Source organism: Haemaphysalis longicornis, unplaced genomic scaffold, assembly GCF_048455015.1.
Source record: "Haemaphysalis longicornis isolate Haplotype H1 unplaced genomic scaffold, Haemaphysalis longicornis Haplotype H1 scaffold_10, whole genome shotgun sequence".
In the NCBI taxonomy this organism is placed as follows: Eukaryota; Metazoa; Arthropoda; class Arachnida; order Ixodida; family Ixodidae; genus Haemaphysalis; species Haemaphysalis longicornis.
The window spans coordinates 12955064-12981406 of NW_027526204.1; the positions used below are offsets into that span (position 1 = coordinate 12955064).

At 50.1% G+C, this 26343-nt stretch overlaps 2 protein-coding genes across 2 annotated transcripts in view; one reads left to right on the plus strand and one right to left on the minus strand.

The window, feature by feature from the left end:
• LOC144158195 (glucose dehydrogenase [FAD, quinone]-like) overlaps nucleotides 1–14428 on the minus strand; it is a 61206-nt gene extending 46778 nt beyond the window's left edge. The window contains exons 1-4 of the mRNA XM_077688887.1: nucleotides 14176–14428; nucleotides 13412–13614; nucleotides 9213–9405; nucleotides 2919–3053 (exon numbers count right to left, since the gene is read on the minus strand). Of these exons, the coding sequence (XP_077545013.1) occupies nucleotides 2919–3053; nucleotides 9213–9405; nucleotides 13412–13614; nucleotides 14176–14305 (661 nt within the window). The 5' untranslated portion in view covers nucleotides 14306–14428. The remainder of the gene's footprint in view (nucleotides 1–2918; nucleotides 3054–9212; nucleotides 9406–13411; nucleotides 13615–14175) is intronic.
• Nucleotides 14429–15055: 627 nt separating this feature from the next.
• Nucleotides 15056–20776, plus strand: LOC144158194 (uncharacterized). Its single transcript, XM_077688886.1, has one exon. The coding sequence runs from the start codon at nucleotides 15172–15174 to the stop codon at nucleotides 19258–19260; it is 4089 nt and encodes a 1362-aa protein (XP_077545012.1). The 5' UTR covers nucleotides 15056–15171; the 3' UTR covers nucleotides 19261–20776.
• Nucleotides 20777–26343: the final 5567 nt, after the last annotated feature.

A 26343-nucleotide genomic window follows, 5' to 3' on the forward strand; every position in this document is an offset into this window, starting at 1 on the left:
AAATGAGAGGAGCACGCGAGAAAAAAAAAAAAAAGCGGATAACTTGAGCGAAATTTTCACAGTAAAATGTCATGCGCGCCGCTTACGAAAGCGCGCATCAAACATCCTCCGCGGTGATAAGCCTAATCGCCTCTTGCGGGGCCGCCGCCGCCGTATGCCGCCGTTTTCCCCTTCGGTCGAGTTCGCTCATGCTTGTTGGGTTTCATCGTTCCAGCAGGCATTTGAGAATCTTTATGAGCCTTGTGCGCGCATTTTTTTCACACCCACGTCCGCGATTGCGCGCCGGCGGCGGCTTCTGCGCCAGGAAGTGACTCGCGCTGCACGCGGCAGTGGGAGGAGCCTGACCACTTTCGCCAATGGGGAGGCGAGCAACCTATGGCGGTAGCTTCGAAGCACTCGGGCATGCCGAGGATTTTTGATGGGCGCTTACGTAAGCGGCGCGTATGGCGCTTTACAGTGAAAATTTCGCCCACGTGACCCGCTTTTTTTTCTCGCATGCCCCTCTCGTTTGCCCCACGAGTTGCGTTTCAGCGAGCGGAAGCGGTCGCCGGAGCTACTCACATCGCGCGGGTTGTCTCCGCGGCTGCGTCAGCGCGCCTGTGGCTTGCGGGGCGCGCTTTTGCGGGGAGAAAACGCTCCACGAGGTTCACTCTAATGCCCACGTAGACGATTAAGCTCCGATAGAAACAGAAAGAGTGCGCCAGCCGTGTATGCGCGCCACGTTTTCTTTTGCAGGAAACGCTTCACAGGATGAACACTTACCGCGAATTTCAATGTAGCGAAATTTCAATGTAACGAAGTAAATTACGAATTTTACCGACTTTGTTACATCGAGGTTTAACTGTATTGGGTAAAGTAGCGAGTTTCTCCGGCCAAACTGTCAGTAAAAATGCAAAAGACAATAACTCATCAGCGTAGCAAATCAGTTACATTAAGGTTAACCGCCGCAACGCCTTTATGACAGAGGTCGCAAACATATGGCGTTCAACAGAGTTGGCAATGGGGAATTTAAAAACTTCATTAGATCCAGGAATTCGTAACATAGAGGTTCGTTACATCCAGGTTTAACTGTGTCACTTGCAGCTTCCATCACGCACATGTGAATTTGCCCATATTGCTGTATTTGCTCAATTTCAACGGGCACCTTTTTTTCTGAAATAATAAGGCCAAAAATCGTATGCTCGTTTGAATCGAGTACCAGCCAAAACAGCGCTAGAGGTTGCTTACCACGCATTATCGACTTAGCGAGGCGACCGTAATTGCAGTTCTGCGAGCTAAGCATCAAACATTGCGTGACCCACAAGCAACGCCAAAATAAAAAAAAACTTCCAAAAGAAGCTTACGCCTTCGTGCAGAATGAGAACAACGCACAAGCACGCACAAAAAAGGATGTGCATGCACGTATCCTCCCAGTGGGTGGTATGGGCACTGCGTTTTATCAGCAAGGCGCAAAGGCTCCGTGGGGCCTTGCAGTGCTTTTTGTGTCGGTAAAAGTTAAAAAAAGCCATCTCCACTAACAAGGAACCTGGGGAGGGGCAAAACATGCAGTGTATAAGTGTAATCAAAGATTGTCAGTCTCTCTCTTGCACTATCACAGCATGCACTGATTAGGCGCCAGAGCAGCACCGGTGAAACTAGAAATAGCACGCTTTCTGAGGCGGTGGCGCCCTCTCTTGCGCTGAACCGGATTTAAGCAATTTGCATGCCCCATCTGCCCCAGTTGGGGTAGTGGCGGGGGTCAACGCGAGCGCAGTGCAATGCCCACCCTGGAGGCTCATCCTCGGTGATCGATAAGGCCCCGGCACCAGGTGAGTGTGCCTTCTTGCTTAGACCGACCACTCGACCCGATCAGGCCTAGCATCGAGAGGCGGTGACTACTTGAGTGCAACACAAATTACAACCAGTCTACAAACAGCTTCTGCCTGTGCTTGACGATTGCGGAAGCGGACAGGGAGCGTTCCACAAATCCTTACACCGAATTAGTTTATTTTGAACCGTCTTTATCCCTTATACACTTTTTTTTGTACTGTGCATTACACTCTAGTGAGAGGTGTTGGAAAATGAGTGCCCCAGTGTTTTATTAGTACAGTGACTACATGAGATGACACCAACGCTGACAGCCCGAGCCCCTAATAGACGCCAGCAGATAGCAAGCGCCCATTTTCAGATAGCAAGCCCCGCTTTGTATGCAAGAAAGGAGACTGAGCAGTGAGAACCTATGTGTACTGTGCAGTGCGCCCCGTTCTACAGAGGGATTGTTGTTCCATGACATTGTTCCATGAACATGAACATTTCTAAAGATTTTTCCGAAATTTCGTTGCATGAATTTGGAAGGGCAGCCCCCATGGGTGGTTTATTACGGAGTATGTTGCCCCTAGTTCGATAAAAAATGGAGTTCTTGCATCAATAAATGGAGCTTGTCCTGCGAACGAAACTTTTGCTATTTTTTTCCAGTTGCCAAAATCAGGTACGCATTAGAATCGAGGATGCGTTAGATTCGAGTAATTACGGCATGTCACTGTAGTGTGAAATTTTAAAGTGTTCTAGTATTCCTTTCCTTTCTTTCGGTTAAGAAAAGAGTATCACGTTTGGTTAAGAAAACCATTTGTCCTACCAAACTGAACAAAGTTGCCCCTCTATTGACATTGCTTCAACAAGTTGATGGTGATTAGAAGGCGATGACGATTTGCAGCCACTCTTGTCACGTAAAATGTGTTCTGTACATTGACAATGTGTGCTTGCTTGCCCATCTTCAAGTGTGTTACAGGTTGTTGCTGACTTGCTACTATGTTGTTAGTATTATTCCCTCACCAAACACCAAACGACACTGTTGTACCAAGTTTTGCCCTATGGGCTCTTGAGGGATATAAAACACTGAATAGAATAAAGAAAGTCCTCTTGCCACTGCACAAACTGACCAGCCATGCTGGGTCCGTTGATGTCATTGGTGGCGGGGTACCCCATCTGGCGTCCAGACTCCACAAAGGCCTCGGCGACCGGCGTGTGGTACGGTGACCGCATTACCGACTGGGGGCCGTCCGTGCCGTGGTGACCTGCACACAGATCAACACAGCTGCAACATCCACGCACGTGCCCCCCCCCCTCCCCCTCCCCCCCTCTCTGCGGCATCAACCAGCACATGTTTGTCACATTGAAACACAAAAGGGTGCGACAATATCAAAAAGATTGTGGCAAATTGATAATTGTGGTGCATACGTACAATGTTGACAAGTTGCAGCGGTGCTCGCTGTACGTATTTCCTGGGAATTTCAACAAAAGAATGCACCGCACTTGCTTGAGCTATAGACAGTGTTGAAGCAGTATGAGCAACTTATAAAACTTTTTCTCTGCAAACAACTCCTTCGTTCAACATTTTGCAAATGTCGCATGTTGTGGTCTAGTATTTTGTTTGAAACAAGAACAGTGGCAACACTTATTGATACATTTAGGAACAAAAAAAAATCGTGCACCCCTCTGTCTAACGACCGACGACCGACAACGACGGTTGAACGCCAAGCTTTCTCACGAGGGATTCCTCGGTTGTCGTCCGAGCACCGACTTCAGCTCGTTGAGCTTTGACTTTCACTTGCACGCAGTTTGGACTTCCGATTGCAGCGGCTTTGAATGTTACCCTTTGATCTTTGATTTCGCACAAAGAAAGCTTTGCATTCAACTGTCATCACTGCGACACAAAGGAGTGCATGGTCTTTCTAATCTTGCACGTTCATGCACCCCTCTCCCAAACCAAACTGCTTCAACCGTGCCCGAATGGTGGACTTCAGCAGAGGATTTCGGCCACGAGAAGTGTTTTCTTTTTCCCTTTACCTAACATCACCATCATCACTGCTGGAGAAAGTCGGCTTTCCTGCAGTGCGTCTTTGACGCGGCATACGCTATCAGCTAACATTTTTTCGCTCGCGGGAGAGTCATGGCACGATGGAAAAAGTGCCAACCTTAGAACGGCAGTGCCCCATGGTGTCTTTAGAATGAAGTGTGGTATGCACAGTCAGCCGGATGGATTCCTTCATTACAGTCATTACGAACTCTAAAGGAGCTCAGTGTGACCCTAGATAAGAAAGAAAAGAAATTTCTTATCCACCGCCACATTTGGCTCTCCCCTCCCGTGAACTGGCATGGAGCGTTTGGGGTGATGCCGGTACACTGAGAAGGCACACTTAGGTTGACTTGGAACCTCCACGGGAATCTTTAAGGATGCACGTGGGGATCAACTCTGAAAAAACAACCAAAAAATCACTTTTTAGAAAGTTCAACATTTGGATCTTTGATCTTTTTTCTATGATTTCTGAAGTACTTCTGCTGAAAATGACTGCTAAGTACCACAAATAATATTTATGAGGCAATACAATAAGAATTTCATGAAAATCAATGGAGAAATCTCGGTTTTGAAGTGCGCCTAGCTCCGGAACGTCAGCACGCAACAACTATTTTGGTGCCGTTGAAATGCGCGCTTCTTCACCTTGCGACACCTCTCGTTTCCTGATAGAGAGAAGAGAAAGTGTAAAAAAAAGTTTCAAGGTCTCGGAGCTGCTTGTCGTGGCTCAGTCATCTGCGTTCTACGAGCCTCCCCATTGGCTGGTTCTGAGGGCGATGGTGGCGGCTGTGGCATCTGTCAGGCCATCGCCTCCTGTTACAAGGCCAAACACATCAGCCTGGACTGGTTAACCAAGCCCTCTCCCACTCCAGCCACTCTCCCCCAATTGCTAGCCAGTGCGTTAGTCACGTGACCGGTTAATCTTTAGCCGACGCATGGTAGGAAGTGGCAACGTTGGAAAAACGTGCTCCGCTGCGGGTCAGAGTTTTCTAATGCTGGCAAGAACGCCATTACTTTGGCAATCCCAAACATCCGTTGCCTTGGCAACCAGGCACAAGCCACTCTCAAATTCAGTTACAGTTGGGTGGTCCGACAGTAACAAAACACCGGGATCATAAACGACTTTCGACTAAAACACCGAAGTTTGTTTTAGTCGAAAGATTCGGTGTTTTATTATGCCCCTAGCACTTTTCCGGCAGCAAGTGACGCTTTAGTCACTGAGAAATTAATCAATGCAGGGTAAAATTTTGATTGTCCCACCAAATCGTGTCTTTCATTACATCTTTCGTGACTTCACATGTACGGGCCTTCAAGCGAACTTCTAGTGAGCTGTTCAGCCTGTAGCAGGCTGCGGGGTCTTGTTTACCGTAATTCCTCCTAGATGGCACCACCATACTGCGCAGGACCCCCGTCAGCTTTAGCTCTGTTTCTGACCGTATTTGCATCGGACTTGTTTTTGTTCCAGTAGGTAGTAATCGATTCGTGAAACATGGGGTATGTTTGACAATTAGGGACAATGCCGCTCACGCCTATCGGGCAGCGTTGTCCGAGACCACCCCAAAGCGCCGCACTGCTGTGCAGCTATGACAAGCATAGTGTGCGCAGTACCAACAGCAGTAGGCGCTGGTACTTCTCTGTTTATATATACTTTCGTAACTTCCATGTTTCACCGTACCATTCTTTTTGCTGTAAAAAGAATGTGCCCTAAATTTAGGCCCGAATAGCTCGTTTGGCAAGGTTATGAGCCCTGCCTAATTGTGTTTGCCATTGCTAACACAGCTGGGCATATGACCTAAATTCTACAGTGGGAAATGATCTAGTGGGTCACACGAGCATTTCCTTTCTTCCTAATTACGTAGCTTATTCGAGCGAAGTTTAGGTTAAAAGGGGTGTCGGTGTAGTTCTAACGAGGCAGTCTTTCGAATGAACCAAACTTGTGTTTTGTCGGCACGGCCCCTTTCATGTACCCACACACATTCCTTTTCCACCTCCTTTGGAAAAATAGCAACACCTTAGCCGCTGAGCCACTTCAATGTTGCGCAAAAGCTAAAGGATTATCAGAATGGCTACGCCCTCTGCCCTTAGAGCTTCCCTGCAAAAGCTATGACGTGCAAAGAAGGCACTGACAACGCTATGCAAAAGAAACCATAATGCCTTTCAGAAGCTGCGTGCAGCACTGTAGAGGATATTGTTATCAACAATCCGCCCACTGAAGGGAGCCTAGAAAGGACGTTCACCCTAACCACAGGGCACAATCCACTCGAGGTAGCCTTATTACATACACTGCTATCGCCGCGCACTGTCGCCTCCTCCTCCTCCAGAAATACCTCCCAGCCCATCACTCACTTTCTACAATGGAAGAATGCTTGTGGCGGCTCCTTCAGACTAATGCCCTTCTGTGTCGCGCACACCTTTATCGCATATAACCCGATCGGTACCCAACAGCCCACTACTATGTGGGCGTGCCCCCGAAACCCCCCTAATGACCAATGGGAGGCGTCACTGGGCGGCTCTGAGCCCAGGGTCCAGAAAGTCCTGGTGGAACATGCTGCCGAAGTCACCATGCGCCCCTAAATTGCATACTGCGATAAAGTTCACCCCTCTGGCTCCTCCCCAGAGGGGGAACTGCAAGACCTGACACCTACCACTGCTTTCCTTCGCGGTGAGTTAGGCTTGCTCAGTGGGCAGCCTCCACCGTGCTGCACGCAGCTTCTGAAACTCGTGGCTCCAAGCTGCTTCGCCTACATCGTCCTTCTGGAAGCGTACTCGACAAGTTCTTACATCCGGCAGATGCTCTGTGGGTGTCCTCATTGGCAGATGCCATTCTAACTGCTTTCCCCATCGGCCACTGCCAACAACCTTGCCAGTACTGCACCAAGTTTTCCCCACAGAGTTTCATGCTCATATATACTAGAGGGAAAACAGTCACTGCGATCGTGTGCCGTAGTCAGCGCCACTGTGACAAGTGTGTGGCGCCCCTCGACCCTGATATTCGTTGGCCGCTAAGTTCGGTGGCCCCACCAGGCTCGGTGGGAAACATTGTGCACGGTTGACCAATAAACACCGATGAGCACGGCTGCTCTCGGTCAGTCACCGTCACCACCAGCACGCTGCCGGTCGTCACTCGGCTGGAGGGTACCCCGAAACTCCTAGGTTCACCAATGCGAAGCTAAATCGTGACAGCCACCATAGCAGCTGGCAATTTTCCTCTCCTACTTGGCTAGCCACGTGGCTTCTTTTCATTCTCGATGCCAAAATTAGCCATGAAGGGTAACTTTTTTTTGTCCTGTACGAAGCTTCTAAATAGTCCCTGACAAATAGCTTTTTGGAGCTTTGATTTCTTATTGATAAAACAATTTAAGTAATAATTTACAATAATATTCTTGCTTTTTTTCTTTTTTTCGCAACCACAGGCAACTTTTGAGCTTGTTGGCAAGCCAAGCCAAGGACATGTGGAATGCTTCTGCACAGTCCCTGATGGCACACTCGCTGCAGTGTGGCTCATCCAGACACGTGCCAGTCACCTCTTCTGTGCTTGTCCCTGCTTGCCCCCACACAAGCTCACTAGCCTCCACAACTTTGCAAACGATGGAAGTGCTCACACGACAAGGACCAGTGAGTAGGCACACACGGGGCACTAACTTCCAACAGTTTTATTAGCATGTACAGCGGAACCCTGATAATACGACTTTCAAGGGACCGTGCAAAAGCGTCATACTACCGGGGTGTCGCATGATCAGGGTACAGATAAATGTCGCCCTAGTAGATGGTCTCACCCAACAGGTTGGCTAAGAACTTAATTACCGTAATTACCCGATTCTAACGCGCACCCGATTTTCCTGGCAAAAAAACCGAAAAAATTTGCACCTCCGATTGTAACGCGCACGGAACTTTGTGAGCAAGAAAAACGAATGCGAGAGAAACGGGCGATTTATTTCTTGAAATAATCTCACTCATCTCACTCCTCGTCGCTCTCCGCTGACCACAACGTCTCGTTCTTGGTGCCTTCAAGCGCGTTCGTGCTGCCGCACTTCTGAACGAACGTTCAACCATGATCGATGGGATCGTGGCCCATGCCTCGCATGCCCATCCTGCGAGCTTCTCCAGAGACGCACGCTTCAGCCGACCACTCGTTTTGAACGCGTGAGAGCCGCTGCCACCATTGCTGTTATCAAGCGCGCAAGTGGAACGATTTGACGATTTGTGTGAACGCCGATAGAAAAGCCTAGGCGCCAATGCTATAGTGCCTAGAATATTATAGGCACTATACCTATGCTTCCTGCGTCTGAAAAATCGTTGCTAAAAGCTTTGGCGCCTGCTTGAGATGGCGATGGTGATGGGCGGGACGAAATTTCCGTTGTTTCGGCAGTTTCGGTTTCGTATCTGATTCTAACGCGCATGCGATTTTTCGACCTATTTTTCAGGAAAAAAAGTCCGCGTTAGAATCGGGTAATTACGGTACTACATTTAGCACGCTCTCCCATAATTTGTGAACTCCTAGCTGAAATTCGAATTTAGAAAAAAAAGACGTTTTCGTGCCCCCTTCCTCTCTGCACTGTCTGGGCTACCCCCTCCCCCAGCGAGATAAGCTGGGAAGGCCAATGTGGCCGAACAAATTGAGCAGGAAAAGGCGAGAGTGTGAAGCTGCCAAGGCCAAGCGAAGTGAACGACAGCACAAGGTGGCGATGGAAAGAAATGCAGGTAAAGAAAAGGTACAGAGCAACAAGCAGACTTTGGAAGACACTGATAAGCAGTGAGCAGGTGGCAACAGTTGTAAAGAAAAGGCCGTGGGGTGGTGCAGAGGTTGAAACAACGAACAGGGTTAGCGCCGGGAAAGGAAGAAACTTACATCCCACGGGCGAGGAAGGCAGGTGTGCCATCATCGCCGTAGGGCTGCGGTGTGGTGTGTTTTCCCATTCGTCAGCTCGACGGGAGCTTCGAATTGGCGGTCTGCCGGCCATCTGGACTTTGACTTGTCGAGGTGCATTGGCCTTCTGCTGCCCCGTGGGGACCACACCGTTATGCGTAGTTGTAGAACAGAGTTGCGAGTATGCAATTGTTGCCAAACCCAAAAACCAGCTCACGCGAGACATACTGGATGCTCATTTGATAGAAAATGCGGAAGACCAGTGCATTAGCACTGCCTCGGTGGCCTTACCAAAAAAGAGCGCGATTTTTTAAAGATATGCGACGTGAGTAAATAACGCAATATGACGTGGGCCAGTTTTTATGTACATATATATTTATATACGCATGGAGCTGTCTCTTAATAAAACTGCCCTGTGTGTGTCTACTCGCTTGTCCTTAGCCCTTTGCCCTGTCGTACCAACAGGCCCAAACTCCCCGAGACCTGCAAGGGGCCTCACGGAAGGTGACCCACCGTTGTTGGCGACGTCCGGGTCCCGGTTGTGCTCGGAGCGCAGGAAGTAGGGGCGCACGTGGGGCCACCCCCAGCCCGGGCATCCCAGCTCCCGCTCCCAGCGGTCGTAGTCGTGGGGGCTGCCCCGCACGTACAGCATGTAGTTGAGCACGCTCGAACCGCCCAGCACTTTGCCCCGGGGCCACTTGCTGCGCTGCACGTGACAGGGGAGGGGGAGCGGCTGTCAGCAGGCTGGCAGTAACTGTGTTAATTGGTGATCCACACCAGGCATCCTTTTTTAAAAGGGCCGTGAAGAGAGAAAAGGACGACCACTGGTCACAAAAGGAATGGGGAGGGAGGGCAAGAGAAAATAAACAAATGCTGGTCGTTCCCAGTATAGCCAATACAGCTATGCATCAGTGATCGGGATGTGGTTGGGGTGAGTTGAATGTACGGCGCCTGGCGAAAGCTGCGCACCACCAAACTAGGTGTGCGAGGTCTGATGAGCGGTGGTATGGCAGTGAGGACTTCGAGGGGTGTACCACTTGCGAAGTGTTTCGGGTGTGTGGGCTGAATTTGCAATGTGTTTGTTAAAAAAGATACCAGATAAAACTTGGTTCAGTTTGAAGGAGCTGGCCTTTGGTAACTCTCTCAGCTTCATTCCTGCCATGAAGGGCGTTTTCTTAACCGAAAAACAAACAAAACAAGTTGGAAAACGTTCAAATTTTGCACCCCAGTGACATAACATGGGCAGGAGTAAAGTATTCTCAGCCAGCACCGAGAGCACAGTTATCAGCGTGTGAACTGCCCCTTAGCCTTCAAGTGATGCGATCAAACGGAACTGGAGACCCCACCCCGATCTCTCGATGTGGCAATCGCACAAACAAGGTTCTCAGACGTCACACAGAAATCCCTGGAAAAAGGCTGGGGTGTCGCCCCAGCCTTTGTCTTAACATCCAGACTGGTCGAATCACTTGATGTTTGCAATATGATTCGCATTACTGTTATTGTGACCAAGCTGTCTTGGCTTGGGTCATTACAAAGGCTGCCCTGCCAACTTAATGCAGTGACGAAAATTTCCACACAAGCTTCACACAATCAATCTGCAGGATTGGCTCTCAGCCATGACTATGCCAACGACCCCTTTCATAGTGATAAAAGTGATGAGGCAACCTATCAGTTTCTGATAGTCATTCGCATACTTATTCAAGGCCTGCATTTTGCATCCGACTTCTATGCTGCTGCACCTCTTGCTGTGAAGCAGTTTGCTCTAGCTGCTACAAGTCCCCAACGCTTATATGTAGCTTGTTGTACGTCTGGCTGTTACGCCGCATAGCTGGCATGTTGTGCAAACAGCCAACCTTAAAACGTGCTGCGGGGAGAAATAGGCATACGTGCCATGCAGTGAAGCCACCTTTTTGCATACCGAGCAGGATTTGGCAAAAAGGAGGGGGAAAAAAGGAGGTGGGAAAGGAGTTTTGCGAAGGGCTTTGCAGACCCCTGAAATGTCCTTGCATACCGCCATTTATAGAACCATTGATTTAGATGACGAAAAAAAGAGGAGGACCATTGATCTAGATGACAAGAAAAACAGGTGAGGATGGGGCGATCCACCAGTCACTCAGCCAGCCCTTAGAACGTTGCAGGGATTGGTAGCTGCCAGGGCCGTACCCAGAGGGGGGGTTTGGGGGTTCGAACCCCTCCCGAAATCTTTTCCAGGCAGCACGTAAACAATACTTACTGTTGCTTTCAGCAAAAATACCCCCTTCCCAAAATTCATAACCCCCCCCCCGAAAAAAAAAATTTCTGGGTACGGCCCTGGTAGCTGCCGAACAAGGCCACAGCCAAGAAGCGTGACTGTGGGATTGTAGCAGTGCCTCTAGGTCTGTTTAATCGCGCCACTCGAAGGATAGTGTGGAGTTGATACACTGATCCCGCTGTTTTTCATATCGCCACTAATGTTGTGGAAGATGAAGTCTGAAAGGTATTCGAATATATTCTGATCTCGTCTCTCCTTTTATGGAAACAACACCCTTTGGGGCCAGAATCGAGCTAATGAGGGCAGGAGTTCTGGAATAAAAGCACCTTGTATTTCACCCTCTTAAAGATTCAATTCAGGCATGTCTTTCTACCACAATCAAGCAGCACATATTATTTTCAGCAAATATTTAACCTTTACTTTGCAAAAGGCGTACATTACAAATTCAACATCTGCCAAAAAGAACTTTTTTGGGCAACAATCCATATTTCAAGTAGAATTTTTTTTTTGTCGCACCCCAGCTCGTATTGCTTGGTGTGAAATGACAACCGTGTAGTTGAACAAAACGTATACATTTCGCCTCCACCCCCTCCAGTACAGTTTTTGGCACTGAGGATTCCGTCCACCCTACTCTGCATGCATGCACTTGCAAAAATGTGCACGGCCGTTGGCATAGGACTGTATTCCAACCAACCAGCCTAGGTAACCAGACCTAAATAACAACAGGTGCAGTGCATTGCATAGCAGTATGACTGACAATCGGCCAATAGCACGCTAGACCCATGGGAGCAGCTGCTGCACGCAAACTGTCCATGCCCAGGGCCACACTCCAACCTAAACCACGCAACCTCGCCCAGTTCCTGACAACACTGGAGAAAGAAGATGATTGATTTGATTGATTGTAGGGTTTAACGCGCCGACGCAACGCAGGCGATGAGGCGCGCCGTAGTGGAGGGCTCCGGATTAATTTTGACCACCTGGGATCTTTATCGTGCGCCGAAATCTCGTACACACGGGCGTTTTTGCTTTTCACCTCCATCAGAAAAGCAGCTGCCGTGGCCGGGAATCGAACCCGCGACCTCGTGCTCAGCAGCGCAACGCCTTAGCCACTGAGCCACCGCGGCGGGTCGAGAAAGAAGAGAAACATCACCATTATAGGACAAACTGCCCGACACACATGCAGAGGGATGAAACCAAGGTGCGCATTTGTTACCGCCCAAAAAATTGACGTGCCTTAGTTGTCAGAAGGCACCCTTGTCTGGTAACAGCTTTGCTGCCACGTATTTCGCGCTGCACCTATGCATATGTGCCATCTAGTCGAACATACCTAGAACAATTCAGGGTGCACCCGTCCGCATTCAGGTCGACTCTCTCACTTCCTCCTAAGGACTTGGGGCACAGGGATAAGAAAAGACGTGTGGACGCATTTCTTTCCACCATGAACCAACACAGCCAGTTTTCAACATCGCCTAGTATTAACCATTCAGCAGCACTGACAGTGTCATTTTTGAGTAAAGCTTAATTAAGCACAAACTGACAGAAGGATGAGAAAGGGAAAAGACACCAGCACTTACTATCAACTGAAAGATTTATTAAAATCGAAGGCACATATATACCGTACACCAAGACCCAACAATCAGGCACGTGTGACCCACGCACATGCGTATGGCCATACACGAGGACAACCGCCAGCTTCCCTTTTTCTTTCTTCTCACCCATTTCCTTGAGAAGTAACACTTCTTTATCTAGCTTGCTCAGTGACAGGTGACATACAATCCGAACCCCTAATCCGGACATGGAAGGCTTCAGCAATTTCCCTGGTAGCACGGTCTGTGTTTAAAAAGCACTTGCGCGTCTGCGAAGCATGGCTTACAGCCGAAGTCAAAACAAAGCAAACGAGAGTTATTTAACAGAACCACACGAAGGCATGCGGAAAGGCAAGATTGCGCGTGGTAGAAACCTAAACGAAGGTAACCTAAAAGAGCACACTCAAGTGCAACACCAAAAATCCTTGTGTAGGCGCCAGTTTCTCCCATCAAATCAATTGATGCACCCTATAGGTGTCATTATGGGTACCCAGCTCTCCCTGGGCCCCTCCCCCATGGTTTTTCTTTACAAGGGTGCTCCAGCTGCCTGTTCGGCAAAGATTTAATTGTTGGTTTCTTTTTTTCTTTTTTTTTTCTGGTTTCCACTAGACTAAAGGGCGGGAAAGATTTTGAAGACATCCCCGTGAGGACTGACCTCCGACCTTGGTCTTCTGCAGGTAAAATAATCTTAGCGGCCTCCTCTCCTAAACTGCGAGGGGAGCTGTGTTGTGGATAAGGGAAAAGGCTGCCTTACGCGCTGCCCAAGACAGCGCGTAAGTTTGCTTTAAAACAACACGCAAGGTCAGTGTATGTGAAGGGGTTAGGTAACAGACACGAGAAAGAGAAAGCACCCCCAAAGGGCCTGCGACTCTCACCCTGTCGTGGAGGGCATAGCAGGAGGACTCTTGCGGCCTGGTGACGTACTGCCAGTCGAGAGGCGTGCCCTGCACCGTGGCGGCGATGAGCGGGATGTCGGCCAGCTCGCCCTCCCAGCCGCCCGCCTCCAGCAGCAGCACGGTCCGCCCAGAGTCCTCGCTCAGACGGTTGGCCAGCACGCAGCCGGCCGAACCCGCGCCCACTGCGGTTTTGGGGAAGGACCGGATGCAGCTGCTACGACGTGCGCACCCAATGGGGGGCGTTAACACTTCGACGACGCGAGCCAGTAAACCCGAGTAGCTGCGCGTTCCGAACACTTTCGCGGGTTCCCACTGCTTTCAGTTTTCATTGCGCTTTGAAGGACGCACCATTCCGTCCCGCTTGGCCGAGTATTTCGCCCGGCATTCCTTTCCTATTGGTACACAAGGGAACGAACTGGAAGACGCATAGAAACTCAAATAACACGCCAAATGAGCACTAGCGGCTCACTGCGAATTCAGTGATGTCTGCGAGGTAAAAAAAGAAACAAATATTACCGTCGCGGCTTCTGACAGGCAATAAAAACAGTCCTGTTTGAAAGCCACCAGCAAGGACTGCGGCTGTTCGCGCACATCGGCTGGTGGGTGGGGCTTCGGGTAAGCATAACCAGTCGGCCGACCGTGCAGAGAAAATTCGCTTTTACACACGACGGCTCCGCTAATGTCGGACTCGGCCGGCGGAGATTTGAAGCGGGCGCCCAAGCGGCACCCCGTGCTGAACTTACCGATGATGTAGTCGTACTCCTGGAACAGGTCAATGGTCTGCATGGTGGTCTGGTCGCCTCCGAGCCGATAAAATATGAGCGCTGCCAGAGGCAGCACGGTGCCGACGCTGGGGAACCATGCCGAGGCCATCGCCGAAGGCCGGCAGGCGCGAACCGCACGAACTCGCACAACACCGCAGAGACGACGGATCCGCGAAAAATGCGTGCAAACCGCGCGCACCGCGCACGAAGTAAACAGACAGCACGTGACCCACGTGACTCTGACGACTTCATTTGGCCACTGACTTGGCTGGAATAGAAACAGCAAGCCACAGCCAGCCAGTCTAACAATGATTTCGGTTTTCGTAATTGTAAAAAATAAAAACTGACTTGTTGGTATTTAATTGACGGGAAGAAAAAACAATAAAAATAGTTACGGAAGGCAAAATAAACAAAAGTTTCGTCTTGAACGTGCTGAGCGTTGTCATAGGTTGTCATGTGCGCATGCACCGAGCAAACCTACAGATCATTGCTACTAAACGCCGATCGAGGGACTTTAATTGCTACCTGGTCATAGTAGGAAAGTAGGAGAGCAAACGTAACTATTGTGCATCCCGAAGTTTTGACAGTTTTAAAGCAAAGCTTTACTAATCTTATCGCGTGGTTTCGCCCAGAGTTACTGTGGCTTGTGGTTTTTTGAACGTTGCTTTATCAATATAAATGACTAAAACTAAAAAAAATTATTTGGCAGAAAATTTTTAAAGCCTTATAAACTCCACTACTGGGTTCAGTCATAAAGGAGGCTATGGTTCAGTATGGTGTCAAAGAAGCTTTTGACCATCATCATCATTACCCTTTTGTAGGTCACACATGGAAAAAAAAAAGGTATTCTTTCCTCCATGAGGTCACATGAGCACGAGTGGCGCGCACATCTCCATGGGCGCGCACATAAACGAGCGTCTGTTCAAATGAGCCATTTGTGGTGCACGCTGAGGAGCAACTCTCTATCGCGCAACGATGCGTGAACTAAAAAAGTGGTTGATTGAGCCCACTGGTGTCTCGTCAATGGCCATTAATGGCACCTGTGCGAAGACCGGAGAGTCCGTAGTCACTAAAGACGTTCAACTGCGCCTCGACAAGTATCGCGTTGTCACCGTCGACGGCGTGTGTTACCAGCTGTGTGGACATATAGACCGGGACACCTGCAGGAGCGTCAACCTTCCTTTGCATATAGTAAAAAAGTTCGAGAACGGCGTGCCGGCAGACTGGAAGCGAATCATTTACGGTTGGCCCAGAACGTCGCCGGGCAAAGAGACAAGCCCTGTGCAACGCCCTGCTTCAGGTGGCCGCGGGAGCTCGACAACGAGTCGTCCTGTACCAGGACCTCCCGCGAACGGTGGAAGACTGCGTGGGCCTCGCGAAAGCAACCTGTCCTGCGAGCGAGCGGAGCTACGCAGCTTGCCGCGCGTCGCCCCGGTCACCGAGGAGGAACCTCGGGCGTCTCAGGCGGAAAGAGGCCAAGTGAGTGACAGTCATGTAGCCGACACGATAAAGGAGAACCAGCCACACCTAAGAAAGGTCAGCGTTCTTTTGGAGCCTCTTCCCAATTTCACGAGCTCCAAACGAGACGTGCAGTTATTTACTGACAAGCGAATGCGCAGCCCGCAAGTTCCCAGCGCTACAGTTTCGGGCGAAAGGCGTGCCACTCGCCTTAGCACCAGTGGCCAGAAAGGACGCGAGAATCGGAAACGCCGCAGTAACGGAGCGCGCGTGGTTGCTGGGGAGGCCAGCTCGTCCAAGCGGGAGGAAGATTTAATGAGCGCAGCCAAAGCAACGAGAGAAGATGCTCCTGTGTTAGCGACCAAAGGAACTGCTCCTTCAGAAGCAGCATCATGCAGCAGGATGCCAGCTCCCGAGTTGCAAAGCGGCAGCATAGCCGCTGCAGGGAAAGCAACTGGAACAGCCATGGTCACTCGGCGCCAAGGTGCCTCCTTCCATGGACTCGTACAGTTGGGAAAGAGTGCCGAAGCGCGGGTGCAGGCCCCTTCACTTGGCGCTCCACGAGGTCTGCAAGAGGCTCCGCGAAGCAAGGAACTCAACCGGAAGAGGGCTGCAGAGCCGGGGGCTTCGGAGTGTTGCAAGGAGAAGAAAAGAAAGGGAGGCACCGCTGCTGGCAGCCCTGCCGCTGCAACCGCAACCACCAGGTCGTCACTGCGAATGATGCCTGGAGCTCCGCCACCAAGTGCAGGGCGAGGGCACAGGGAAGAGGAGCCGAAGCAGAGGAGAGGCCGCAGTCTCAGCACAGCTGAACGCTCAAGGAAAGTGCGCCCAGGCAAGCAAAAGGGAAAAGCTGTGAGCCTGTCTTCACCACCACGTCGAGAGCCGCGAAGCACCAGGAGCTTTGGCCATGCGTGCACCAGAAGCGGAAGTGCGTCAGAAGTGAGGGAAAAGTTAAATCTGAGAAGCTCTTTGAATAGTGAAAACAGCTCACGGAAATTCAAGGATTCACTCGCGAGTAAGCTGCAGAAAAAAGTTGCGTGTCCGCAGCAGTGCGATCGTGCGAAGCATGTTGGGGAACAAACAGGCATGCCTTCACCCAAAAGGTCGTCCAGCAATAGAACAGAGTCGTGCATCCGCTCTGAAGGTAGGCCATTGAGTGCTGAAGAAACTGTGGAAAGGGAGAGCAGCGCCATGCAGGGACGACGACGCACGCAGTCAGTAATCAGTGCTGACAACATTCTTATTAGGGGCAAGAAAGGAAGTGAAGCTGCGCAGGTGAAAAAGAGGGATGCAAGCAGGGTGCGCACCTGCACTGGCCAAGCACAAAGGCACACAGCGAAGGGTCGGAAAGATCGGCATCAGCCCGAGTCAAGTGCCTCTCGTTCCAGTCAGCATCTCAGATCGCCCCCCGAAGGGGTGGAACCACGCAAGACACGAGCTCAAACGTCGCAGCCCAACCGAGCTTCAACCTCAGCAGCCACCAGGGCAATGACGGTCGCTGCCAGGAAGGGACGTGCCGCAACGCCTACTGTGGAAAGGGACATTCTTAGTAGGGGCAAGAAACGAAATGAAGCTGCACAGGTGAAAAAGAGGGATGCAAGCAGGGTGCGCACCTGCACTGGCCAAGCACAAAGGCAGACAGCGAAGGGTCGAAAAGATCGGCAGCAGCCCGAGTCAAGTGCCTCTCGTTCCAGTCAGCATCTCAAATTGCCCCCCAAAGGGGTGAAACCATGCAAGACACGAGCTCAAACTTCGCAGCCCAACCGAGCTTCAACCTCAGCAGCCACCAGGGCAATGACGGTCGCTGCCAAGAAGGGACGTGCCGCAACACCTGTGCGAACCAGGAAGCAAGCAGGAACCTCTAGGCTTAGCCTCTCTTTGAAGACCACAGGCCGAGTGCTGGCAACAGGAGCACGGAATGAAGCTGCTAAGGAACGTAACTCTTACGTTAACGAGCGGCGCGAGGCTAATGAAGCGCGGGAGTTACCTGCACGCCGCTGCCGACCTGCAGCAACACCACGGGCCAGCTCCAAACTTTACCAACAGCCAGGTGCAAGCAAGACACCAGCTAATATCTCAAACCTTGTCGCATCTCCAGGGCCTGCAGCCACTGAGAATCCTGACAAAGGGCAGACGTCCCAAACAAGGGATGTTCGGCATTCCGAGCTGACACAGAAACGAAAACCTAGCAAAACACGAGCGTGTACCGTGAAGGTTGGCTGTGCAACAGAGGCCAATGGCACGCAGCCACTGGACACATTGTTGCCCCAGGGTAAGGTGATGGCTCTCAGGCAAAAGCGTGCAAGCTCGCTTGGCCAGACGAAGCCTAACAACGGTGCTGGGAAACGTGACGCCCTCACTCGCTGTGGTGAGCCACAGAGGGCTAGCAAAGCTCTGAAGCCACCTCCATCAGGCAGTGACCAGCACTGCAAGCCTACCCGGAAAGAAGTCCCTCGTAAAAAGGCCTCAACACCCGGCGGTAAAACAGTGGGCACAGCGTCTGCCACGGAGGCAGTCCAGCAGAGGGCTGTACAGCGCAGGTCCTCCCGGACAACAATGAAGAATGCCACCGCGAAACCACAAAGTAACCCGCAAAAGGCTGACGAAGCTCACCCACCATCGGAGTCTGTTGATGCGCTTGAAAGCAAAAGGAGTGGCCGAAAGCTTGCCCCCGCCAAACCAGGCCGAAGGTCCGATCTTGGCCGGGGTTCAAGAGACCAGCTGCTGGCAACAACAGCCCAGAAGGCTATTCGCAGACAAACAGGAGGGACGAGCGGGAGAGAAAATGCGGAGCAAACTGCCTTCAGGAAGCCCGGGAAGAGTAGGAGCCGGGAGGCCGGTAAAGGTCGGAAGCCAGCTTCACCGAATGTCACAAGTGTGCGCAAGCTTGCTGCACAGGCACGCCACACACCAACGGGGCCCAGGAAGGGCGGCAGAGGTGAGACGCTGGCTTCGACGGGTGCTCGAGGAAGTGAATGCGCGTTCACGGCCCGGGCTGGACGAAGCAGAACACCAGCCGCAGATGTCAGTCGGGCTCCAAAGCCCTCAGCCAAAACACCGTCCACAGCGGCTCCGCTGGCAATAACGGCGGGAAAAGGCACCAAGAAGCGCAAAGCACAGGTGAAGCAGCTCACAGAAGCGTTGGCCGCCCGGGGTGGGTGCGACGACATCTACGGCGCCACTGGGGCTCCCGTGTATGTGGCGGGCGACACTTTTGACGACGATCCGTGGGAGCAGATGAGCAACTTGCGGGTGTCAGCCATGGCAACTCCGACGCCCAATTCACCGCACGTGAGCCCCGCTGGAAGCTGCTCTTCCGTCTCCAGCAACCTGAGTGCGACAATGTTGGTTTCGCCCCTCTTTGCCAACGCCATACTGAGGGGAATCCGGGGTAAGAAGGGTGCGGCCCCACCACCGTCCCTAACGCCCAAGGTTCCCCGGAAGAAGAAACGCCTGTCGGTGAACACGTGGGCCAAGGGACTCAAGCTGCTGGGGGAGAAGATGGAGAGGGACAAGGTCCGTGTCAACTGTGCACAGTCCAGCAGCGAGGAGGGCTCGGACGTGGAGAGTTCAGGCAGCGAGGAGCTGCTGGCTTTTCTGGTTTGATTGACTTCATTGTCGCCCTGTGTTGTGCGTGCGTGTGCCGTGCAGACTGTTTCGTCGCCGTGTCCACTTGAGAGCAGAGGTGCTTGCTCCGAGTGCCTTTTGGGTGGCGTCTTCAGTCGTGTTGGGCTCTGGTGGCTCTGACCCCTTTGGTGTCATCTTCATTGCCAATTGAACTGCAAGTGCTGGCCGCGTCTTGTGTTGTTGTGCCAGCCCAATCCTGATGTGTGTTGCTGGAAACATGTGGGACCGATCTTTGCACGTGTCACAAGAAAACGCCTAATTGGTGAAGCAAACTTCGAGCCAGAAAGTTCCCATTTGATTAGTGGCTTTGAGTTGAGCTTGGCAATAGATGCATTGTACATTCATAACACTTATCTGGCTTGTACTCACTCGCGAGCTGCTGCTTTCTTTACTGGGCTGTCTTTTCCGGTGGCACTTTTTTTTAACTTTGTACTCTTTTGTGCAGTCTGTAATAATTGTACGTACAACTGCACGCAATGTGTTGAAATTTACCTCCTTGTCTTGTACGTGCAGTTTTGTAATTGCGATGTAATTTTTTTTATGCTGCTTTTAATACTTTTGTGTGACTGGACTCCACCCTTCATTTTATTTAATTTCATTGGGGTGATAGATTTTTTGGTTTTTCATTTTTGACATTTTTATTTTGGACGAAATGTACAGCACCAGCTGACAGAGACGAATTGGTAAAATAAAGTTTGAACATACATTATGTAGTATTTGCACTAGACAAAAAAACTATCACTGCTTCTAGTTAGTGGCCCAGCATCGAGACCTTTGAGTGGCCCTCCTTGGGGTTGCACCGCAGTGGTGCGCACCATCTAATTGAACATGTCCAGTGTACTTTATCGAAGATTGAAAAGGGCACTGGTGTGCCAGAGCCAGTGCACACTAATGCTGCTACTCTACTTGTGAATGCTAAATTATTGAGTTCACAAAAGGGCTCTGCAGCTGTGTGCAATATTAACCTATAGCCTCAGCACGGAGGAGATCAAGCTGACGAAACTTTAATTACAAAGAGGATGACCTACTGTATTTTCGCGCGTATAACCTGCACCAAAAATGCGAAAATTTCAGGTGTGAAGTAGAGATGCGGATTATATGCGAGATTTCCTTTTGTGCAGCTTTACTGCAGTGCGCATTGGGCCGTGATGCCCCTACAGCAGTAATAGTGACTAAGCTACTGTTATCCCATTGGTTTGTGCTTATTTTGCACCCGCAGCCCAACAATATACCAACCTGAAAAAATGTATGCGTAAGTCATATAGTTACGTAGTCAGCTAGGCAAGCTCTTTTGCACAAACAAACGTGTAATGTTGCTTGAGTTGGTCCATCCTCTTATGTATAAAATATGCGGGCAATACGCGGGGATACATTTTTTTATTCGTCGATGCAAAGGGGGCTGCGGATTATATGCAGGGGTGGGTTATACGCGCGAAAATACAGTAAGTGGGCAAAGTGGCTATGTGGGTTAGGAGGGTGCGTACATGTGGAGGGCCACACGGGTGGAGGCAGGTGGCGCAGCTACGGGAGTTTGTGGGTGCTGGGTTAATCCACTCCTCACGAGTACGACCAGGCATGCCTAGTGTCACCAACTTCGATAAACATCTACATGAATAGCCCACTGAAAGCACCAGACAAAGGGAGCCAAATGTTACATCAACAATGGTGACAGAGGGAAAGCAGGAATACACCAAATACTCAAGACCATGGGGTATACTCGTTTGACGTTCAGAGCCATGGCATGTACAGCACTGCCCAGTGAGGAACCCTTGCACATCGTGTGCATTTCGAGCATTGCCATGTGAGCCTTTTCAGGAAAGGTGTGCAGCAACATGCCCGTTGCGTGTTTGTGCTTCGCGACATCTCGAGCGTTGCCAACCACCGTCAAATCGGTCACACACCAGTCTGGCACGCACCGCACAACTGAACCCGAAAGGTCTGTCCGTAAAGTCTCTCTGACGGGGTTCGTACAGGTCTATGAAATTGAGAATTTAGTTTTCCGGGGCCTTGAAAGCCTGGAATGTTTTCCTTCTCCTTGAATACCCTTTAATTCTTTGGGCGATAAAGAGGAGGCCCAAATATGGGACGTGCTTCTCATGGCTTATCAGTGTGGCACACTCCCCATCAGAAACGTGCCTTTACAATTTCAGGCCAGCTGGGGAGTACAGGCGTGCTGCTTTGTACGACGGCTCGTACGGAAAGAAATCCCCGCATCGGGCGAGGCAGCAATTAGTGTAGATTGTGCCTCACCATAGCTATTCTGCACTGCATCTTGAAAACTCCAGGATGAAATAAAAATGAGCAGAGAGAGAGAGAGAGATAAACGTTTAATAGGGGTGGTGCCCTCCTTCCAGGGCCCCAGACTCTTCTGCTCCTCTCCGGGCTCGGAGAATTAGGTCCTTCTGAATCCCGAATTCGGAGCTTGCCACAGCTGCCTCCCATAGCGCGACCGTATTTGTGGTGTTTCCTGAAGGCGGCATGATAGGGCAGGCCCATGTTGCCTGAAATAAGTTGGAAGGGTTTCCGCATTTATTGCATGCCTCTGTGTGTGTTTGAGGGAACATTTTGGATAGCCGGTATTTGTTAGGGTAAGTGTTCATCTGGATTTTCCTGTGTTTGAGCTTCTGCGCCGGAAAGGTTCTTGTCCGGAACGGAGGGGGACTGACGACTCTAGTGACTCTGCCCACTATTACCCCCATGAATGTGAGAACACCTAGCTCCTAAGCATTATAGGAATATTTTACTTTGACGGGCGGTGATGGTGGACAGTCACTAGAGTCGTAAGTCCCCCGCAATGATTAATTGATGAGCACACAAACTTAGAAGAGGAGAATGGCGGGAGGTATTAATTTATGTTCCGCACTATCTGATGGTACTGAGTACTAAGGGATTTGCGGAGATCGAAAAAGTTCAAGATGGTGGGGTACAGCTCCCTCGGTATTATTGTGTGGCACTAAATTTGACCACTTCCAAAGGGTGGAGTTGTTCCAAAGAGATTTCTCTTGAAGTAAACGTTTAGCAAGTGAAAGCAAATGTTTAGCGTATGAGCAGAGCAGTAGTAAAAAGTTGGTACACGTTCTTCCCTGCACCCTTGATAGTGCCTTGAATATCCTTAAATTCTTGTCTCTGAATCTGGTAAGAACCCCAAGGGCCATATACGCACCCGTGCCCATCCAATTTACTCATCTTTGTGGAACTCTTCCTGTTAAACCCACTGGTACGTGCAGCCTTCTGGCGAAATTTTCGGTGCTCCTCACCGCCTGCTGCTGCCGGCCAGGCCATCCCTTTCCCTAGCTAGGCAGCCTGGCAACACCACCCTGGCCTAACTCCATGCCTGCCAACGCCACCACCACTGCTAAGGCAATGCCTTTCTCGAAAGCAGCCGACCCCGCCTGCTTTGTCCACTCTTTCGCCACTTGCTCTGTTGATGCGGCTCTGCGGAACAACGTGAAAATTTTGCCAACATGCCCCATTTATTTGCTCCCGCAATAAAACATCCTTTCCAATCGCTCACCTGCACATGTACAACTTTGACGTGTGCAGCGTGTTAACGCGTCCAATCGGGCGTTTTCACCTGAGTGTGAAGCACCGAGCGTGAAACACGGCGCATGGAACATTCACATTCCTTTTTATTTTACTTTTCCTTGCAGCGTTTTTTTGGGGGGTACTTTTCCAGTAGCCTAATTGGTACCTCTGTAATTAGGACACCTGAAATTACTTCTGTGGGGTGTGGTACGTCTCGTGAGGCACATCTCAAAGTTAAAGGCCACATCCCATTCCCTATATCCACCTTTAGCCTACTGAAATCACCAAGTTGTAATGGTCCAGGGGTTAAATGTTCACCTTGCATCCTTGAAGCCCCCGCCTTGAATCCCCCCGCAAGAGCTGAATTTGCTCAATTTTCTTTCAGACTCAACAAGTTACTTTTAAAGCAAAGCTTTGTGCATGCCACAGAATGCACTGCAGGAAAGCCAACTTTGATTTTGTTTGCAGCAGCTTTCCCGATAAATGTGACGTCATTCCGAGCGTTCATTGACACATTGTCTGATCTTTGGTGCACACTGCCATTTCAGGTGCCAAGGACACAAGTTTTCTACCTACATAGTCACTAATGCTTTTACACTAATGAAGCTGCTCACAAATCAACATACATGAGTAACAATCAAGCCAAACAGTACCTGCTAGTTGCTGCAAGGAAACGTTTCAATGCTACAAAACAGGTTTCCTTGTTTAGCGCTGACTGGTGAACTGTTTCACAATGCAGCACCACTCAATGTACTGCACTGTTCGATGTAAACACTGTCGACTGCAGGCAGGTTGAACCTCAAATTTTAGGATTTCGTGGGCTCGATAAAGGTTGGGACTGAGAAACTATTTGTTACGCTTTTAATACCATACACACTAACTGCTGAAGTTAGAAAAGACTTTTATTGCGCAAAAGTACACTGCGTCTGCAATCGAATTTACTTGGTCAGTATACAAAGCATTCCTTTCTACAGCCATTATTACCGTAATTACCTGATTCTAACGCGCACCTGATTTTCCAGGCAAAAAACCGAAAAAACTTGCACCTACGATTGCAACGCGTAAGGAACTTTGTGAGCATGAAAAACGAATGCGAAAGAAACGGGCGATTTATTTCCAGAAGTAATCTCACTCATCTCAACCCTCGTCACTCTCCGAGAGCTCCTTGTCTCCTTACGCCGACCGCAACATCTCGTCATCGGTGCTGTCAAGCGCGTTCGCGATGCCACACTTCTGAACGAACGTTGAACCATGTTCGATGGGATCGTGGCCCACGCCTCGCACGCCCATCCCGCGAGCTTCTCCAGAGGCGTACGCTTCAGCCAACCGCTCGTTGTGAACGCGTGGGAGCCGCTCGTAAGCCGCGGAAGCGACGCACCTTCGTTGCCGCTGCTGCTATTGCTGTTATCAAGCGCGCAAGTGGAATAATTTGACGATTTGTGTGAACGCCAATGGAAAAGCCTAGGCGCCTAGGCATCCTGCGTCCGAAAAATCGTTTCGAAAAGCTTTGGCGCCATCTTGAGATGGCGATGGCGATGGGTGAACAAAATTTCAGCTGTTTCGGCCGTTCCGGTTTCGTATCCCATTCTAACGCGCATGCGATTTTTCGGCGTATTTTTGCGAAAAAAAGGCGCGTTAGAATCGGGTAAGTACGGCACTATCTATATTGGACACTGGTGATCCAATTCACCATATCACAAGACTGCCAAATAGTGAGTAATAAAAATTGCTTATTATGACTAAAAATAACGACTCACATTTTAATTAACACAAGTAACACTGAAATAGCTTTTTAACATCATTGCATGGCATGTGGATAAAATGAAAGAGGAATCTAAGATTACGCATCTATTTGAACTCGGATACAACCTTGAAAGGATTAATGCCATTTGCTAGCTGTACCAAGACTTTGAAGACGAAATTTTTCTGCTGTCCACAAAATATAGTCCTTTGCTCTTTTTGCAACACTCGGGGTGATTCAGACCTCTTCAGCCAATTTTACTGGCTGAAGAGCTTAGAAGTAGCTATAATTGAACGAGGTGAATTCATATATCTGGTTTCTTTATTTCCAAGTTTGTCAACGTTTCTGTCATTACTTATCAAGGATGAAAGCTCATGGAATGCATTAAGTTCTAGAATGGGTTTAACTCTATCAAAGAAATAATAAATTGAATAACTAAGAGGGTGATAAATGACGCTCACTGTAAAGTTTGTGTCCAAGTGAATGGAATGAGTGGTACATTGTTGAAGCTTTGTCTGTGCAGTTTGTGCTGTGCTAAAAAATTCCCCCGCATTTCCCCGAGGGGGAGAATGTGAAAGTGCGAATGCACGGTTGTCGGCCCGCTTGCGGCGCTTGCGCTCGGCCCCCGCAGCCCACCGCCTCGCCGCCTTCTCTTCCATCTCTTCCATCGGGTTTGTAGTATCACGTGTACACCACGCAGTTATCAAGCCGCTATAACGCCGCTGACGACGTAGTTTGAATGCGTTAAAGATATAAGGCGCGTTACTAACACTGACATCAGCGTCGCGTCCGTGGCTTAGTCGGTAGAGCGTCGCGCTGCGGCCGCAAAGTCCTCGGATCGAAACCTGGCGCCGGCTGCTGTTTTTTTTTTATATAGAGAGGAGGACTGCGGACGCCGCCGCCGCCGCCGGCGGTGGAAGGTTTGGGGTCGCTTATAAAGTGCATTCGCACTTAAAAGGAATAATACTTCGTGACGCAAGCATCACTGGACACCGCCAACACACTGTGAAAATGGAAGGAGCAGGCTCAAGGTGCAGGAAGTTCACGCACACTTGCACTTCTCCATCAGAATGCCTAGCTGACACAATAAGTAAAACGGCCGAAAAGAAAGCCATTACAGGTGTGCACAACTGCACTTCAACAATATTTATTAACAGGGTTACCAGCGCACGCAGACGAGGACACGGAAGGAAGGAACAACAGGACAAGGCTGCAACTACAACTGATTTTTTTTTATTCATAAAAGAAAGACACGTAAAACCCCGCACATCCAATCGCATGGCCAACACAACCTGACATCAACACTTGGCCTCTCGCCTCCAGCACGTTACAGATGTTGCACCAGATAATCCTTTTCTTTTTGCGAGGCACGCTTGTACAGTTTTCTTTAAGCCGCTCAGTTTCAAGCGCTTTGACAACCTTGCGGGCGTGCTTGTCCTTCTCTCTGGTGACAACTTCGCACTCAGCGAACGGGATGCAAGCACATTTACGACAGTGCGAAGCCAAATGTCCCAAAACAACAGCCTTTTCCTTAAGGTTCTTATGTCCCCTGAGCCTCTTGTTGACGCATCTGCCCATCTGGCCAATATAAGTCTTGCCACAGTTTAAGGGGAGAAAGTAAACAACGCCTTCGTTACACTGGAAAAACTGCTCCCTGTGCTTCTACAAGCAGCGCACTTTTTATCTGCCCCTGCCATTTACCATCGGGAGGCAAGCTTGGAAAGTTTGTTAGGGGAAGAGAAAATGACGTCAATGCCTGCGCGCACACCAATCTTCTTAAGATTGTGCGCAATCCT

Excerpts from the sequence above, each read along its gene's own strand:
- LOC144158194 (XM_077688886.1), top strand. The coding sequence starts at position 15,172 with ATGCGTGAACTAAAAAAGTGGTTGATTGAGCCCACTGGTGTCTCGTCA.